This window comes from Talpa occidentalis, unplaced genomic scaffold (genome assembly GCF_014898055.3).
Source record: "Talpa occidentalis isolate TD23 unplaced genomic scaffold, MPIMG_talOcc4v2.1 talOcc4.7, whole genome shotgun sequence".
NCBI lineage: Eukaryota > Metazoa > Chordata > Mammalia > Eulipotyphla > Talpidae > Talpa > Talpa occidentalis.
The window spans coordinates 109,274,777-109,293,637 of record NW_023605083.1 but is presented as its reverse complement, the minus strand read 5'-3'; the positions used below and the strand labels follow the sequence as shown (position 1 = coordinate 109,293,637).

At 37.8% G+C, this 18,861-nt stretch overlaps 1 protein-coding gene and 2 pseudogenes across 3 annotated transcripts in view; all 3 read left to right on the top strand.

Moving 5' to 3' along the window:
- The window catches only part of PPM1E (protein phosphatase, Mg2+/Mn2+ dependent 1E), a 106,537-nt gene that overhangs the window by 15,892 nt on the left and 71,784 nt on the right, over positions 1 to 18,861 (top strand). Inside the window, exon 1 of one of the 3 annotated variants that reach the window (XM_054689169.1) lies at positions 5,923 to 6,046. The exons of the other annotated variants lie outside the window; for them this stretch is intronic. Coding sequence (XP_054545144.1) covers positions 6,027 to 6,046 — 20 coding nt within the window. The 5' untranslated portion in view covers positions 5,923 to 6,026. Of the gene's footprint in view, positions 1 to 5,922; positions 6,047 to 18,861 lie in introns of those variants that run through there. 3 annotated transcript variants of the gene reach the window in all.
- LOC119231689 (ATP synthase F(0) complex subunit C2, mitochondrial-like) lies at positions 14,282 to 15,020 on the top strand (annotated as a pseudogene).
- LOC119231688 (60S ribosomal protein L7-like 1) lies at positions 17,254 to 18,386 on the top strand (annotated as a pseudogene).

The window sequence follows — 18,861 nt, the reverse complement described above, 5'->3', positions numbered from 1 at the left end:
AAGTTAACATAAAGCAGTGATCACTTATATTCTAGAAATATTATGGATTAGCATTCCCACCATTGGGTCCATAAACTGTAGCATAATTTTATAATCATTATTGTAAATCTTTATTCCTTTGCATAAAAATACATTTAAATGACTCAAAGAATAGTTTGTCCTTCAGAGTCAGAATTCACTTTCATATTTAAATATCCAGTTTATGTTCATATACTACTAAGTAAAACTGTGATGATTAAGAGGAGGAAAAGAAAATGGCCTATAAAATATATGAAGATCAAGTATAAAATAAAAGCATTTTCTCAGAATGAAGCCTTACAAATACACTGATCAACTAATTAAATATTACAGTGGAATATTACAGTGGAAAAGTCCATTAAATATTACATTAAGTAATTAGTATATTTTTGTATTCTTACATAGGACACAATTACCAAACCATGAAACTGAATTTCTCATTTCCCCAAGGACTATAAAAGGAGATTTTAATTAAATGTGCTATGTTGAGAATTTTCTTAGTTTTAAAAAGTGGTTTATTTTACTGTAACTTTTCTAAGTGGTTGTCTAAATAAAGATAGTCTTACATGTGGCTTGATAATTTTGTGGTTAATATATTACCATGAGAAATTGTAGCTATCCAGTTCCTGAGGTATCTGTGGTCAGTTATATTCAAATAAGATGTTGTATTATTTGGCATTTTGTAATATATATGAATAACAGTAAATCCTCAAAACATTATGATTAAGACAGTAACCTCATTTTGAAATTGACATTAATGGAGTTTCTTTTTTTCTTTTTTTTTAAAAAAGATTTATTTATTTATGCATACCAGAACTGGGGTACAGGCCAGAGGTGTGGGGAGTAAAAGAATTCACCAGAGACAGAGGGGGAACAGAACTGGCAGATTGACTGAAGTACACTGCTGAGGGGAGCAGCGGGTAAGACAGGAGAGGTCTTCTGCACATGTGGGTAACTCCCTGGCTGGGGATTGAACTCGTGCTGCTTTGGCTGCAGGTAGCTTCATAGGTTTCATCCTAACCCTTTGTGCCATCAGGGAGGCCCTGGAGTTTATTTTCTTATTCACTTGTTTTCCACCTCATTACAGAAAGGATTTCAAGTGGCAAATTAATTTTACTATAACGGTAGTGATACTTATTTAGTCATGAAAAAAACACTAAGTACCTACCATATGCCAAACACTATGCTAAATGTTGTTTGTGAAGAAATAAAATACATGTTCCTTTCCTCAAGAAATATGTGGTTTAGAGGAAAAGTCAGACAAGTTAACCACCAAGTATAATGTGCATATAATAAAAATTGTTGTTAACTGTTTTATGTCTGAGTTGATAATACCCTATTACATGCTGTTATTTTCTGTTTATAAGATCAGGAAATTAATGTTTATGAACATTAGGTAAGTTGTCCAAGGTCACTCAATAAAGTGCTAGAATTAGAATTTGAAATCAAATGTGTTTGATTTTTAAGCTTGTTATCTTGATACCTCTATATACTGATAAGAGCTAACACAATGCAAAGGATTTTGTGGGGACACTGAAATCAGTGCCTATGTGTAGGCTATTAGATTCTGAAAAGGGATACTTAATTGAGTTTGAGGATAAAATAGGAATTAGCCACTAAAGCAGAGCATCCCAACAGAGGGACTATCCTGTGCAGAGGTTGGGAGATGAGAAAGTGTACCCCGTTAGGACTTGTCTAACTTTATTTCTCTGAATAAAGGGGGGTAAACCTGCAAGCAAGACCTAAGAAATAACCTGAAAATCATTCATCAAACCAATACTGTTGGGCACTCTAGACTCTTTCCATTGCATCTCTGGGAAGATAGTAGAATTTTTTAAACAACAAGTCATAAAAATGTCACTAATATTAAACAAAATGCCGCATAATCAGGAAATAAAAGAGCCTTATGCTTTATCTTCTGCTCTCTCATTTGTTTTATTTAGCTTTTAGAACAATGGCTTCTAAATTTTAAAATCTCCTTTTTTTTTTTTTTCCTGATCATTTCTCTCATCATGCTACCTGATGCCAACCTCTGTGGAGATTTTGGAACTGAAGACTGCCTAAAAGTGTTCTCATTTCACCTATGCTTAAACCCTATATACTTCCTAAAGATTTATGAAAGGATAAGTATGATTCTCTGTATCAGCATCTACTGTGATCTTATCTTTCAGAGGATAAATATACTAAAAGTACTAAAACATCCTTTGAATGATGTGTGGAGAGATAGAAACACAACAAGCTGATGGCTGCATATACAGAAAAACACAAGAACATGACCCAGTTTATAAGTCAGCATATAAAATTTAGGAGGTAGAGAATGATTGTTCTGAGTTTGAAGGAGTACTGTTAATAGACTTGTTTACCACTCAATAAGAGAATTATTAGTTTATTTTCTCCATATTTATAATCTAAAGAGACAGCCTTCAGCATTTACTTAAAATGCTGTCTCCTGTTAGAAGAATTCCCCTGAGGTCAGCTAGAATTAATTATTCCCCTTTTTACCTGTATTTTTGAGGACATTCATTAATTCCTTTCTTTTTATTATAAATCATTTACATCTTGTCTTTTTCTCTTCTATTAAACAGTACCTTCCTCGAAACAAAATTCATTTCTGATCCACAGCATTAAATTTTATATATATACGGCACTATAATTAATGAATTAATTAATAATTTATGAATTAAAGCATAGCATCTGTATCATAAACTAAATTATTAGAGCAGTGTTTAAAGTGTTGGATATGAATTACCCACTTCAGAATCATCTGGAATGCTTTGTTAAAAATGCACATTTTTGTTCTCTTGCCCACACATACTAAATGAGAATTTCAATAAAGTCCAGGAATCTTGTCTTGAATAAAAACTGTATGTACTTATGCACATTGAAGTTTGAGAACCTACTGCATTAGGGACAATGTAAAAATCCAAATTAAAATTGCCTTTATATAAAATTGCAGATAGCTTAATGTTAAAATAATAACATTCTGTACAAAGCAGTATATTTTTGTAAGAAGAAAAAATGAACAGGAAACTATTTCAATGCAGTTTTTCTTTATGTAAATGAACATAGTGTTAAGCATTTTGGAGCTTTTTGTCTTTTTTTTTTTAAAGATTTATTTATTTATGCATACGAGAGCTGGGTTATAGGCCAGAGGTACAGGGTGGTGAGAGGATTCATCAGAGACAGAGGGGAACAGAACAGGCAGATCTACTGAAATACATTGCTGAGGGGAGCAGTGAGCAAGACAGGAGAGGTCTGTTGCACAATGTGGGTAGCTCCCTGGCCGGAGATTGAACTCATGCTGCAGAGGCTGCGGATCACTTCATAGTGATATGCGCCACCAAGGAGACCCTTGGAGCTTTTAGTCTTAAAATTATATTTTGATATAATTTTGACTATTGTTGACCACCAATTTTCTGTGAATGCATTTGAGGTAAAAGTACACCATAGTTTTATGACTAAAGACTAATAAAAGATGCGTTCAGCATTCTTCTGCACATTCTTCTATTGCTCCATGTATATATTTAGGGCATGATTTCCTATAACATAGGAAGTATTACTAGTAACTAGTAGTTTTATTGTAAGAAGTAGTGTGGTTTATTTTTTTTTTTCAAGATTTATTTATACATACAAGAACTGGGGTACAAGTCAGAGGTATGGGGTGTGAGAGGATTCACCAGAGACAGAGAGGGGAATAGAACAGGCGGATTGACTGAAAAACACTGCTGAGGGGAGCAGTGGGAGAGACAGGAGAGGTCTGATGCGCCATGTGGGTAGCTCCCTGGCCAGGCCGGCAATCAAACTCCTGCTGCAGAGGCTGCTGATAGCTTCACAGTGCTGTGCTTAACCCCTTGTGCCACCAGGGAGGCCCTATGTGGTTTAGATAGTATTTATTTATTTTTTATTTATTTTTTAAGATTTATTTATTTATTCACACAAGAGCTGGGGTACAGGCCAGAGGCGTGGGAGGTGAGAGGAGTCACCAGAGACAGAATGGGGAAACAGAACAGGCAGATTGACCAAAGTACACTGCTGAGGGGAGCAGCAGACAAGTCAGGAGAGGTCTGCTGTGCCAAGTGGGTTTCTCTCTGGCCTGCCAGAGATCGAACTCGTGCTGCAGTGGCTCTGGATAGCTTCATAGGTTGCGTCTCAAGCCTTGCGCCACCAGGGAGGCCCTAGATAATATTCAATAGCATATATTCTCCTTATCTTTCACAACATGTTGTTTTCTAGATTTACTTGTCTGTGAAAGGTTTATGTGTGATTTTTAGGTCTTCATTCATGTAGTCTTTTTATTTCTAATGTGATATACAATAGTTTTAAAAATGTAAGCTCTTTTTATAATAGCAATAAAGATAATGTAATATAGAATACTAGGCCAGGTCTTTTACATGTATGAATTCACTTAATTTTCACAATCACCAAATGATTGTTAAGTAGGCACTGTTGTTAAGCACGTATTATAGGAAGCACATATAAGGAAAATGAGGGACTGAGTAAGAAATTTGTCCAAGTTCACACAGCTGGTTAATGATTAGACTATGAATGCTTCAAAGTTGGCATTCTTGAATACTCTACAGTAATGTTAAAAATGTAAAAAAACTAGCAATTAATATTACTTTGTCTTAATCGTTATCAGGAGTATTTTCCAACAAGTAGATGGCAAATATCTCCAAGTAAAAAATTTTAAACAAATTCACCCTGTATCACTCTGTATCTATTTTGAATTGTATTAATGCTGCTACTGCTTTTACTAATTATATGTAGTAATGTTAAGGTTTCTTTACTTAAAATTACTTGCCTGTCAAAGAGTTGTTTTTAAGTTGCCATTTTTGGTGTTTGGGATTAGAGTAGATGGTCATTTGTAGTAAAGTAAAACTGTGTGTGGGAGAGCTTTCCTATCTTCAACTCTGATTGATCCAAGCTAAATTCCAGTAATTTTAATTTTCAAAAGCTGTTGGAACACTTAACAGGTTTTTTTTAAGATTTATTTATTTATGCATACAAGATCTGGGACACAGGCCAGAGGTGCGGGGAGTGAGAGGATTCACCAGAGACAGAGTGGGGAGCAGAACAGGCAGATGTACTGAAATACACTGCTGAGGGGAGCAGAGGGCGAGACAGGAGAGGTCTGCAGCACCATGTGGGTTGCTCCCTGGCCGGCAGGGGTATTGAACTTGTTCTTCCGAGGCTGCGGATTGCTTCATAGTGCGGTGCATAACCTCTCCTTATGCCACCAGGGAGGCCCTTAACAGGTTTTTACGAAGTAAAAAAAAACTAGATAAATTTGCATACTGATGATTTTTTAAAATCATATATAAAAACTTTAGTAATATATGTTCTTTCTGATAAAGGTTACTAGTTTTTCTCTAAACAGTGCATTTTTTTTTTTTAAAGATTTATTTTATTTATTTATACAAGCACTGGGTACAGTCAGAAGCGCGGGAGGGTGAGAGAATTCACCAGAGCCAGAGCGGGGAGCAGAGCAGGCAGAAGGACCGAAGTACACTGCTGAGGGGAGCAGCGGGCGGCAGGAGAGGTCTGCGCGCCATGTGGGACCCTCCTCCGGTGGCCGGGGAGCAGCCGGGGATCGAACCGGCCCTGCAGAGGCAGCGGGCAGCTTCGCAACCCAGCGCTCAACCGCTGCGCCACTGGGGAGGCCCTAAACAGTGCATTTTTTATTGATATCTCTGTGGTACACATGAATGAAACATTGTCCTTGATCTGTGTCAAGTGCTTATTTTTAATTTTACAAAATGGTCATTTTAGGTGTCATTTATTGCCTTGTTTCATTAACTACTGAAGATGATTTAACCACCTTGTAAAAATATCTAATGTTTGAATGCTGTATCTTAATATGTTAATTGTGTTTAAAAATCTTTCCCTTCAAAACACCAGCTTGTTTTAAAGGTTTATGTGAATACCATGAATTTCTGTTATAATTAGGACAGCTCAGAAGAGGACACCTAAATCAGAGAGAAACCCAGAATGGAAAATAAAGAGGGGAGATGTTTACCAAAGAGAGGAGGTGGGTCTTGAGACTCTTGAGTAAGAAGATCATGTGTATTCTCAAGTATGTCACTCTTATTAATAACATAACTAAGATATTTAAATTTTTTCAATGCAAATTTGTAATCTAGTAAATTGAAAAGCAGCAGGAACATTAAATTATCTGTGGAAGGGTCACTGTAATTTTAAGGTTTTAAAAAATGTAAATTGAAGTTTTTTTTTTAAGATTTATTTATTTATGCATACAACAACTGGGGTATAGGTCAGAGGTGTGGGGAAAGGAGGGTTCACCAGAGACCCTCTCCCCAGTGGAGAGCAGAAAAGGCAGAATGACTGAAATACACTGCTGAGGGGAGCAGTGCCGAGTCAGGAGAGGTCTGCTGGGCTATGTGGGTAGCTCCCTGGCCGGGGCTCAAACTCACACTGCAGTGGCTGCAGATAGATTCATAGACTGCGTCTTAACCCCTTGCACCACCAAGCAGGCCCCTCTCTTTTCATTTGTAGTTTTGATATCCTTACTCAAAGTAGCAAGGATTTACTCCTGTTTTCTCCTAAGAATTTTACAGTTTTAGCCCTTGCATTTGAGTTCTACTATCCATTTTGAGGAAATTTGTGTGTATGGTAGGGGTAAGGTTCCAACTTCAATTTTTTGTGTGTAGATATTGAGTTATCCTAGCATCATTTGTTGAAAAAGATTTTTCTTTCTTCCATTGAATTGTCTTAGCATTTGCATTTTTAAAGTTTAGTTTTTAATCAAAACTGGAAGAGAGAAGATGAAGGAATACATAAATATACCACCCTTACATAATTTCATTATTTTGTATATTCCCACCTAGTTCCCCCACTATAAACATATACATTTTATAGATTTGCAATGATAATGTACTGATTACGTACTTTGCTTTTTTACTCAATATAATTAATAAATGAATATGTGATACACATTTTCCATATTGTTTAATATTACATCTGCAGGTGATACATAATTTATTAAATCAGTCCCTTATTGTGAATATTTGGGTTTACTCTAATTGTTAATGGTTAAATGACATTGCAATTATAACCTTTATGCATAAGCTGTTAGTCTTCTACTGAATAATTTCCTTACGTAAATTTCAGGAAAGATTGCTTGCACACATATAAATTGAAAACCAACTATCGACTACTTACATAATTTTGATTTGGGGGTTTTTTGGAGTGTGTTGTATTGTTGTTGTGGTTCATTTAATATAACAATAGTACTTGTACCTGACTGTGGATTAGGTAATGTATCAAATAGTTTGTATGCATGGTCCTACAAACTCTATCAGATAAGTGTTTAAAGACTCAGACAAGTTTTTAATTTGCCCAAAGTTGTATAACTAATAAATGGCAAAGTTGGCATTCAAAACTGTGTGACTCCAAAACCCCACTGGCTCTTAGATTTCATATAGACAGGTATAATGGCAAGATTCCTACAGTAGTAGACTATAGTAGATTAGATTAGGTGGGTTTTTTTTTTTAAGATTTATTTATTTATCTAAGAACTGGGGTACAGGCTAGACATGCAGGAGGGTAAGAGGATTCATCAGAAACGGGGAACAGAACAGGCAGACTGCCCAAAGTACACTGCTGAGGGGAGCAGCGGGTGAGACAGGAGCGGTCTGCCGTGCCATGTGGGTATCTCCACAGCCAGTGGGCATTGAGCCGGCACTGCAGAGGCTGCGGACAGCTTCACAAAGCTGTGCTCAACTGCCTGTGCCACTAGGGAGGCTCTAGATTAGGTGTTTTGTGCAGAAGTTCTCTGAATAGATGTGCCTAAGTACAATGTATTATTGACCCCAAAGAAATTTTTAATGGGAATCTAAAGATTGACTTTTCTATGTAGACTTAATAATTATTCTTGGATTCCATGAGCTAATTAATCATTTTATGTCATTTCCATTTGTGTAGTGTTTGCCATTCCAAAGTGTCTAGAGAGCATGCATCATCAATACAGAAATTGTTTCATTTAATGAATAAATGCTGCAACAAAAAATGACATGGAATATGAATTAGAAATCTTTAATACTTAAATATGTATCTACATTTATATTTTAATATGCTATATTAATATAGTGTATTTTGTGTTATTTACATTTTGTGGAAATGGGTATTTTAATTTCCTGATATTTTAAAGATACTGGTTTTAGTATTTTGGGTATAATATATGCAGTAGCATTTCTGATCAAGATATCAAATGTCTGTTCAACTGTTAGTAGTTATTTCAACTGTAGAATTATTAAATGTGTTTACTATTTGAAGTCATTATCTACAACTCGTAATTATTGCTCAACCTGAAATATGAAGAGGAAAATCGCAATTATAAAAATAAAATGGTGCTTATAGTACAAAAAAAAATGGCTGACATGTTCAGAAAAAGTTTTAAAACATTAAAATGCCAGTTCTCTATATAAACACTTGGTTCAGGTCTCTATTTTCAGTCCTTTTTTTTTTATATCAGAACTTAAGTTTCACACAGTTTTTTAGAACACAATTTTAATGTGTACAATACATGCTAAAAAGTTTAACATTTTCCAATGATAATGCTCATCATAAAATTTCAGTATGCCTAAATTGGCCCTATTTGTTTAATATTTACCTTTTCACAAAGACAACAATTTTGTGGAGTGTCTTTATAAGTCCTTGCAAGACCTCCCAGTATTTTTAGTCTTTTGGCACATCAGACTGCATTAAAGTCTTTCCTTGATTTCACCCAAAGAAACCATTTCCTCAGGTTTGACAAGGTGACAAGTTATTTGTGAGCACTAAACAGAAAAAATGAGCTTTTTCTGCTTTGTAGGATGAAAGAGCAAGGTATAGCTTCAAAAGGGATTTGCAAATAATGTTAGGGAAGAAGCGTACATGTACTGGTCAGAAATAATCCGTTTCATCATTTCCCTGAATTTACTTAGTTTTAGTTGATCATTTTTCATTTGTTTTTTAAAAATATTTTTTTATGCATACAAGAGCTGGGGTGTAGGCCAGAGATGTGGGGGTTGATGAGAGGATTCACCAGAGATAGTGAGGAGCAGAACAGGAGGACTGAATGAAATACACTGCTGAGGGGAGCAGGGGGTAAGACAGAAGCGGGCTGCTGTGCCATGTGGGTTAGCTCTCTGGCCAGGGATTGAACTCGTGCTGCAGTGGCTGCGGATAGCTTCATAGTGCTGCGACTTAACCACCTGTGCTGGTTAAGGGAGCCCGGTTTTTCATCTCAATAACAAAGAATGTTCAATTTGTTTCTGCTCCAATTCCTTGCTGTTGTTGAGGAGGTGGTCAGAGAAGACTTTTTAATATTCGAAAATGTAATTGCAGTGAATGTATTTTTTATCAATGGAGAATCTGAAGACTTCAGACCCAGTCTTCTTCCTTTCTCTGCCTTTCAGCATATGAGGGTTACAGGAAGTTAAGACAAAGCAAACATTCTTTGCAATGTTATTACAAAGATAAATTCTGTCAGCTAAAGAGTTAAGTGAGCTCAGTGAATTGGCCTTTAGATAAAATGATTTTTTGGTAAATTTGCTTTTGGCCAGTGATGCAGAGTTCACCTAACCAGCCAGATCAGTGGAATTAATCCTAAAAATGAGGTGGCAGATGCTTCAGCTATTTTGCCTGCATATCCTCTAAATTGACAATTTTCATAATGACTGACCACAAATTGGGCTGTCAAACCTAATACATAAAATGCACATGTTTTAAACTAATGATTGTCCAATAAAAGCAATTAAATGACCTTTTTTCTCTTTTATGATGATAGACTTCTACACCTCTAGCCTCACACTCTCATTGGAGCTCAAGCCATATTTCCAAAAGAACATAGGAAATATGGTCACTCTTCAATATATCCAAAGTAAGATTCTGCCTTTTCCCTCATCAAACAAGCACTTAGAATTTCTAATGTCTCATAATCATCTCATTATTTTGTATCCCCATTCCTACTGAATTATTCCTCACATATGAAGGACATGAGCAGAACAAAGGCAAAATCTAATTTAGATGATCAGAGAAGTCAGTCTCTAATATTTTGCCTTTCAATTCAACCATATATTTCATAAGGGCAGAGACTGTGTCTGTCCTGGTCTTTTTTTTTTTTAAAGATTTATTTATTTATGCATACAAGAACTGGAGTACAGGCCAGTTCTTTGGGATACACACACACACATGCCATCTATAAACAAAATATCTACACACATTTTTAAAAAAAGATTTATTTATGCATACAAGAACTGGGGTACAGGCCAGAGATGCGGGAGGTGGGAGGATTCACCAGAGACAGAGTGGGGAACAGAACAGGCAGACTGACTGAAATACACTGCTGAGGGGAGCCACGGGCGAGACAGCAAAGGTCTGCCGTGCCATGTGGGTTGCTCTGGGGCCGGCAGGGATCGAACAGGCACTGCAGAGGCTGCAGACAGCTTCACAACGCTGCGCTTAACTGCCTGAGCCACCACGGAGGCCCCTGTCCTCTTCTTAACTGTCCCCATTACATATATATATGCTTAATATCTGCTGAAGTAATGAAGAAATTTTACTAGATTTTCAAGGAAGTTTAGTTACTTCATTAACAAAACAACATTCCTTCTTGTCCACCTTGTGCAGGAATGCTGCATTCTGTTCAAGCACAGAACATTTGCTGGGATGGGCTGAATTAATACTTATACCCAGGAGACCCATGTGAATGGACAGTATTTTGCTTCTAGAGGTTATGGGTGAGCACTGGGAAGCTTTGGGAGGTTAATCGTAATGGACCACAACACATACATAATGTTTAGGCCAGTGATGAGAGGGAATGATGTTAAGGAGCCAGCCTACTTGCTGAAAGAACTATGATTCTGATGAAATCTATTTTTCTGTCAAATTCTTCTATAATTTTTATGCATTTTATTTTCCTTTTTTCCCCCACATTAACTTTCTGCCTAATTTCATTTCCTCACGGTCCATACAGTAATTCTCCATTCAAGTTATTATAGCTAACACTTTCCTTTCTGTCCGCTTCTTCCCCATACAGCATCCTTATTCCCAAGTTTGTATCTTTCTTTGTATGTACTTTCCTCTTTGCTAAAGTTTCCTCTTTGCTTTTCCTTTCTGCTTCTGTATTTTTTGAGAGCCATTTTAAGTCTACTTCCTCTCTGGAAAATTACAATTTATAAGTATATTGCTCTTCCCTGAGCTTTTATTTTTCTCCCCTGCCCGAGACATGACTCTCATTATATTTTATTTTATACCACAAAAATTGCTTTTAATTTTTCAAGTCTTCCCTATGGAATAGGTTATAAATACCTCAAGCAGTGATAATTTTGCTTTACATGAATTTTGCTACCTTTTGGGTGGGTGTCTAATAATTGTGTTGACTTGGCAGATACTCATTGTCCTACCAGTTTTTATTCCATTGAATTTAATTTATTCCTGTTAAACTTTCCTAATTTCTTAACACCCTTCATTTTTTTAACCTGAAGTACTTACTCTCTTCCTCTTTGCTTATTCCTATGATAAATCTCTCTGTAGATATCAATATAGTGTTATATATACATATACAGTATTGCATGTAGCACACTAACATCTTAAACTATTTTTTATTGAGGTAACATTGGTTTACAACACTGTTTTAGTAGTAGAAATTCATAACTCTTCAAACATACGTTACCACACTGTACCCAACACCACAGTCCCAATAACCCTCCATCACCGTCCATAGGATCCCCTCTATCCTTTGCTCATACCCCCTTCCTCTTCTGGTCACCTCAGTTCTACAGTCAGAATCCAAGGATTTGTTTTGTTTGGTCTTTTTCGTTGTTTCTTTATATTATTATCTTTGTGTCTATATGAAATCGTCTCACTTATATTTAAGGATAGGTAACGTAAGGATATATGACCTACTTAAATATGGATCCAGACCAATTTATGTAAATTTTTAGAATGAGGCTCAGACTGTTCTGTTCAAATTAATATATTGATTTTGATGTAGTCTTTTTGTAAAAACAAGTTCTACTTGTCAAAGGGGAAGTATGACTTGTCTGAGTAACCCATTCACAAAAAAGTATGACATAGATTTTGGTGTCATAGATGTGTGGAATTAAGCATTAAGAAGCTTTTCTCAGGTGGGGTGAGGAGAGAGTGGAAACTAGAGGTCATCATGAGAGACAACTCTGTCATGAAGCTTTGTTAGCAAGTGCAGCAGAAAAATAGTGTTGCCTCAGGTGCACTCCTTAAAACAAAACTACACTGGATGTCCAAGGAGATTGTGGCACTAACCACCAAGGAGGCATTTCTGTGGTGCATGAGGATCTTGCATTTACCCAAGTCTCTCTGGGAAAGTACCAGTCAAATATCCTCTACCCTGTGTTGGGAAGGGCTCCCACAAAGAGCCCCTTCCCCTCATGACTGAGCTTGGATGCCTACAAATATGAAAGTGATCCAGAATTAGGAAAGATATAAAAAAGAAAAGCTATTCTTGGATGGACATAAGCAAAGATAAAGTACCAAATTAAGAAGATTTAGGTGCTTTGTGAGGAGCACCTACATATGGATGAAGAGATCCACTATATCGTGGATAGCTATAGATACTTTGATGTACGAGATAAAGAGAAGAAGTGGATTAAAATTTTCATAACAAAACTATTCCTACCAGGATTTATCTCTGCTTCTCTCTGGGTGAAAAGAACTACATGAAGGGCATGTAACTATTTGTGGGATAATCCGTCAGCTGACCACTTTGAGGCTCTAAAACATTACATGATATTTTTTGGCCTCACCTGGTGGCACAGCAGTTGAGCGCTGGGCTGCGAAGCTGCCCACAGCCTCTGCAGCGCCGGTTCAATCCCCAGCCGCCAGTAAGAGTCCCACATAGCACGACAGACCTCTCCTGTCTGTCTGAGGCGAGCCCACTGCTCCCCTCAGCAGTGTATTTCGTCAGTCTGCCTGTTCTGTTCCCTGCTCTGGCTCTGGTGAATTCTCTCACCCTCCTGGGCTTCTGAATGTACCCAGTGCTTGTATAAATAAATAAATAAATCTTTTTTTTTTAAAAAGCAAGCATTACATGATATTTTTGGCACAGATGGCATAGCAGTGTTTCCTGGGGCCTCACAGCCCTTTTACCCTTTGGGAGGGTCCAGAACATGATAACTGTAGAATCTGTCATTTCCTCCTTCCTATTACACTGTAGACTTGAGGCTAAGGGAGTGCCTTTAGAAGATTATGTAATGAGAATATGTTTCAATGAAATATGTTTCAATGAAAACTGATTTTTCCATGGAAGCAACTGTGGAAATGTAGATAGACTGAAACTGTGCAAACCTGGGGAATGTCATGGTTCGTGGGTCCTCATATGTGCACTTATAATTGCAATACAGGACTCAAACAACAATGGGAGAGTTTTTAAAAAAGGAAAGATTTTCTAAGGCCACAAATGCCTTTCCATTTCTACACCACATGATGTCTGCAGTGTCCAGTAGTCCAAACCAAAGTTGCTCATGAAAGATGGGAGCCTAGAGCTGGTAGCACCAATAAGTGGAGCACCAGGACCCAATTCACGGTAGTAGCTGGAGGTAATGACAGGTGGCGCTGCTCGAGGCAGCACCACAGCAGCCAGCCTCAGTGATCCGCAGGTCAGGCAGGGAAATGTCAGAGACAAGAGCAATAGTTGACAGCTCTGGGAGTGATGCAGGAGGGCTGCAAACTCTGTATACTTGCTTATTCATGAGGAATTGGTGTGTTCTTTCTCACCAGTCCTCTCTGCTCTTGGGCCTGCGATGAAGCCCTTTTGTTTATATATCTCATCCTCTTCTTGTCCAGTTTCACCTTATATAAATCTCCAACTTTTTCAAAATATTTGCACAATGGCATCTTTTTAGCCTACTCATGAAAACTTCATACCTTGGAATTTCTCTTATTGTCACAAAACATTGTGTACATGTTGGAGAAAAGATCGATCCACCTTGGCTTAGAGGGATTACCATATTTGTGGAAAAAAAACTAAGATGTCTTTCTGGACCATTTGCTTTTTGGTATATTCAGAGTGATCCTTATCCCAATGAAAACAGATATAGGAGACTGTACCCTAATTAACTAATCCTATAATTCTTGCCAGGATAATAAGGATTGTTCATTATGAACAGCTGAGTTGGAACATTGTGTTTATTTGTGAGACAAATTTGAGTATGAAAATTTGTTTTAAAGATTAAATGAGAGAATAAAGTCTATTGATAAACCTGATGAAATAGTTAATCGTTAAAAGAAAAAATTGCTCCTCTCTGTCTTCTCTGCACTGGGAGCAGCTCTCCTATTATATCCCCTCATCCCCTGAAAATGTATGCCTGTGCCAAGTTCATCTCCACCCCCTCCTTTGTCAGGAGCACCTCTCAGCTGCTGAGTAGATCACTATCTACTCTGGTGCTCAAACAAGAGACACTGACAGATGAGAGACTCGGAAACTTGGCAGCCTGCGTCCTCTGAACTCACTTATTCCTAGCTGCAGCTTCCAAACCAGCACCATTCCAAAGGACATCAACACAATGGGGCTAAGGCTTCCATAGAACTGGTGACTGATTCTGGGGTCTGAGACTGTTTGGGGGAGCCTCATCATTGGTTATGTCAAGAACCCTTCTCTGAAGCAACAGCTCCTCTCCTAGGCCATTCCAGGCTTTGCCATCTTAGAGGATATGGGGCTCTTTTGCCTGTTGGTGGCCTTTCTCATCCTCTTTGCCGTGTGAAGGAGTTGTCATACTACCTCCCATAGTTTTCTCCCATGTCTTCTCTACCCTGAGCTTTCTCCTGTACTGCCCCAGTAATCCCGAGGAAAGTGGTTGGCTCAAGGGTGTAACTAGGAACACAAATAAATATTGCATTAATAAGAAAAAAATTACTGTTATAGAGAGGAGTTTGCATTTAATGTGTTAATCTTAGTGGAAAAATTGATGAAGGAATAATAGAAAATAAGATAAAACAAAGTTAAACAGAATTTGCATCAACATGCTGTAGGGGAACTTAGAAAAGAGTGATGAAAATTGATAGGGGCCTTCCTGGTGGCACGGGGGTTAAAAACAGCGCTATCAAGCTGTCACCAGCCACTGCAGCATGCCCACATGACAGGAACTGGGGTGTAGGCCAGAGGTGGGGGTGTGTGTATGTGTGAGAAGATTCACCAAAGACAGAGGGGGGAGCAGAACAGGCATATCTACTGAAATACACTGCTGAGGGGAGCAGTGAGCGAAACAGGAGAGGTCTGCTACGCCATGTGGTTAGAAGTTTTGTTAGGATATTGTGTAACTGACTGATGTGCCACTGTATTCAGAAGTCTTCAGTACAACATGATAGGTAGCCAAAAGCCTAACTTGATGGCAGTTTTCAACATCCCATGTGATTTGTGTTTCTTTGTGTAAACTAGGATTTTTTACCTGGAGAACATATGCTGCTTTGGATTGCTGCAGAATTAACATATGGTAGTAGTATTGTCCAGAGTTTGAACCCCACCATATAGTTTTTGCCAGATTGCCACTGTATCAGTCTTAAAATAGTTAATAATTGCGGGAAAAAAAGCATATATTCCACTAGAGATAACTAGCAGGAACAGGAAGACTAAGGGCTTTTTCTTGCCTTACTTAGTTATGAATTTGTTAATGCTCTTCCTTTCAAGGAACAGTTTTTGAGTTTTTCCCTTTTTTTCTCACTGCTTTGAAGAATTTTCATATCAGACTATGTAAATCAAATGTTGATTATCTAGTAGGGCTGATTTTGACATTGCTTTTGAGTCTTGCTTTAGGTATTACAAGTAAGCTACTCTTTGTAGGACATTAAATGCTAATCATTATTGTTAGGTGATTATGATATTGAGCTGCTATACATAATTCTGTTTTCCCACTCTCAAAGTAAAAGAAATGTGTTATAATTGCCATTTTGAAATGTAGAATGAAGGATTTCCTGTTTTTACGTTTGAAAATATTTTCCTCTCTTTACTGTTTATAATGTAGAATTCTACCTGCATTGTGTTTGTAAAAAACTTTTTTTTTAAAAAAAGATTCATTTATTAGTACAAGCACTGGGGTACAGGCCAGAGGTGTGGGAGGGTGACAGAATCCACCAGAGACAGAGCGGGGAGCAGAACAGGCAGAAGGACTGAAATACACTGCTGAGGGGAGCAGCAGGTGGGACAGGAGAGGTCCGCTGCGCCATGTGGGAATATCTCTAGCCGGGCGGGAATCGAACTGGCACTGCGGAGGCTGCGGACAGCTTCACAGCGCAGCGCTCAACCTGCTGCACCACCGGGGAGGCCCTAAAAAACTTTTTATTGTGGTAAAATATATGTAATAAAATTTACCATTTGAACTGTTTAATTCATTGTCATTAAGTGCATTCATAATGCTGCACACCTTTCACCACTATATCCAGAACTGTTGCATTATTCCAAACAGAAACCCTGTACGCACTAAACAATATTTATCCATTCTCCTTTTCCCCTGCCCCCTACTTCCCTCGTAACCTTTATTCTTCTTTCCATCTCTGTGAATTTGTCGTGAATTTCCATTCTGTGAATTTGTCTGTTCAGGGTATCTCATTCACATAAGAAAAATCATGTAATGTCTTCTTTTTTTGCCTATTTTATCTCATTTAGCATAATGTTTTCAAGGTTATCTATGTTTTAACATGTGTCAGACTTATCATTTTAAATGATTGAATAATATTCTATTATATACATATATACCACATTTCATTTATCCATTCATCTATTCAAAGATGAATAGGTTTCCACCTTTGGGCTATTGTGACTAATACTGCTATGAATTTTAGTGTACAAAGTGTACAGTGGCACTAATTTCCATATGTAGCTTTAATCAGTGTAAGCTTTTAAGATAGTCTCCAGTTCACTGTCATCTTGGTATTTCATGCATTGACAATCCATATATGAGCAGAAGATGATTAGATCACCTAGATTCTAGGTAAAAATTATTACTTACATTAACCACCTCTATGTTGTACTTTATCATTTGTGCTTTCTCATTTTCTAGTGTAGGAAAGACCCTTTATGTAAGTCCACAGAACAGGAATCTTTGTGGTTTTTTTGTTGTTGTTGTTGTTAACCAATGAGATTCCAGTGCCCCCCCCACCACCACCCTGGTGAGTTTTTAAAATATTTATTTTCTAATAAATTTTTTACTTAGTGCCACTTGTTTAGATTTTTGTTAGAATTTTGAGAATATAAGATCTTCCCTTTCAGGTGTAGTCTCAGTAGCATACCTACCCCCAAGGTAGTCATAGTCTTCCACCATAGGCTAATTGTGCTCTCTTCCCCACCCTGTTCTTTGCCCTGTTCCCCATGCCTTAGTTCTATGGTCAGCTTTCAGAGGCTGGTTTTAAAGTTTGTTTTTGTCTAAACCTCTGTTTGGTTTCTCTGTGTTCCATATAAGTGATACCATCTGGTATTTATCTTTCTTCTTCTGGCTTAGTTCACTTAGCACAAGGGACAGGAATCTTTGAGCAGTGCTTAGTACATAATAACTGCTCAGTAGAGCAATAGAGTTAGAAAAATGGCGGAACAAAGAAAAAAGTCCTTTTGGTTACAGAATAATCTCCTGACATAGAGGAAGACTTAGGCCCTCAAAACCACCCCGCAAAGCAGGCGCTTTTGGAAAAGAAAGAACAGAATAAAGGAAAAGAATTCAGGTTTAGGCTACTAGAATGGTTCCCACATGACTCTTGGTGGCAACACTGTGACCAAGTACACCACAGAGGACTTGATATGAACCTCATGGCTTCCAAGTGCCAGATAAACGTCCCTTGGCCTTTGTTGTGTGCATCCAAAGGATTAGGCACTGATGGTGTCTTTGTGATGTGACCCCTCAAACTATTAAAATGCTTCATACATTGGTACCTTATGTGACTTGGGGATTTCCAAATCTGAAGTCTGTCTGGGAACTCATCTTGAAATATGCCCAAGTCAAGAATAAGAGTGTCCCCCTGACAGAGAATGCAGTGATTGAGCAGCACTTGGGGGAATTTGTTGTCATTTGCTTAGAAGACCTCATTCATGAAATTGTGTTCCCAGGAAAGTATTTCCAGATGATCTCAGGGTTCCTGCACCGTTTCCAGCTCTCAGTGGCCTGTCATGCTACCTAGACTGGAGTGAACTTCCTCAAGGAGAGGGGCTCACCTGGCTGTCAAGGTGAATGTATCAATCAGCTCATCTGACTGCTGAACTAAACCCACATTGTTTTCTGCTTAATCTTCCGAAACTAGAGGAGAGTGGTCAGGGAACATGCACTGACGTTCACGCAGGCACTTCTCATCAAAACCCAGTTCCAAGAAAAAGTTCCTGTGTATTTTCCATGTTGGCCTCTGCTGCCTCCTCTGGAATGAGCACAAGGCTCATGCCGTGGAGGGAGTCCTGTGTTGTCACGCCTTGTGTCTTGGTGTTAGTGTTGGTGAATGGCAACCTAAGTGTGTGTGCAATGAGGCAGTGATCAAACCCAGGAGCATACGTGAGCCTGGGGCTTTCTAGGGTCTTGTTTTGGAAAGAACTTAAATTATAATTAGAAGAGCTCAAAAATAGTAAAAAAAAAAAAATAGTTATCAGTAATTTTTTTTTGGATCAGGTTGTTTTTAATCGAATTATATGAGGTCCTATTATGTTTTGGATATTGGCCTTTTATCAGAGATATGACTTGCAAATATTTGCTCCCAATCTATTGGTTGCTTTTTCATTTTGTCAATTGTTTCCTTTGCTATGTAGAGGCTTTTTAGTTGATGTGGTCTCCTCCTTTTTTGATTTTGTTGCCTGTTATTTTGGTGTGAAACCCAAAAAAATCATTGCAAGGCCAATGT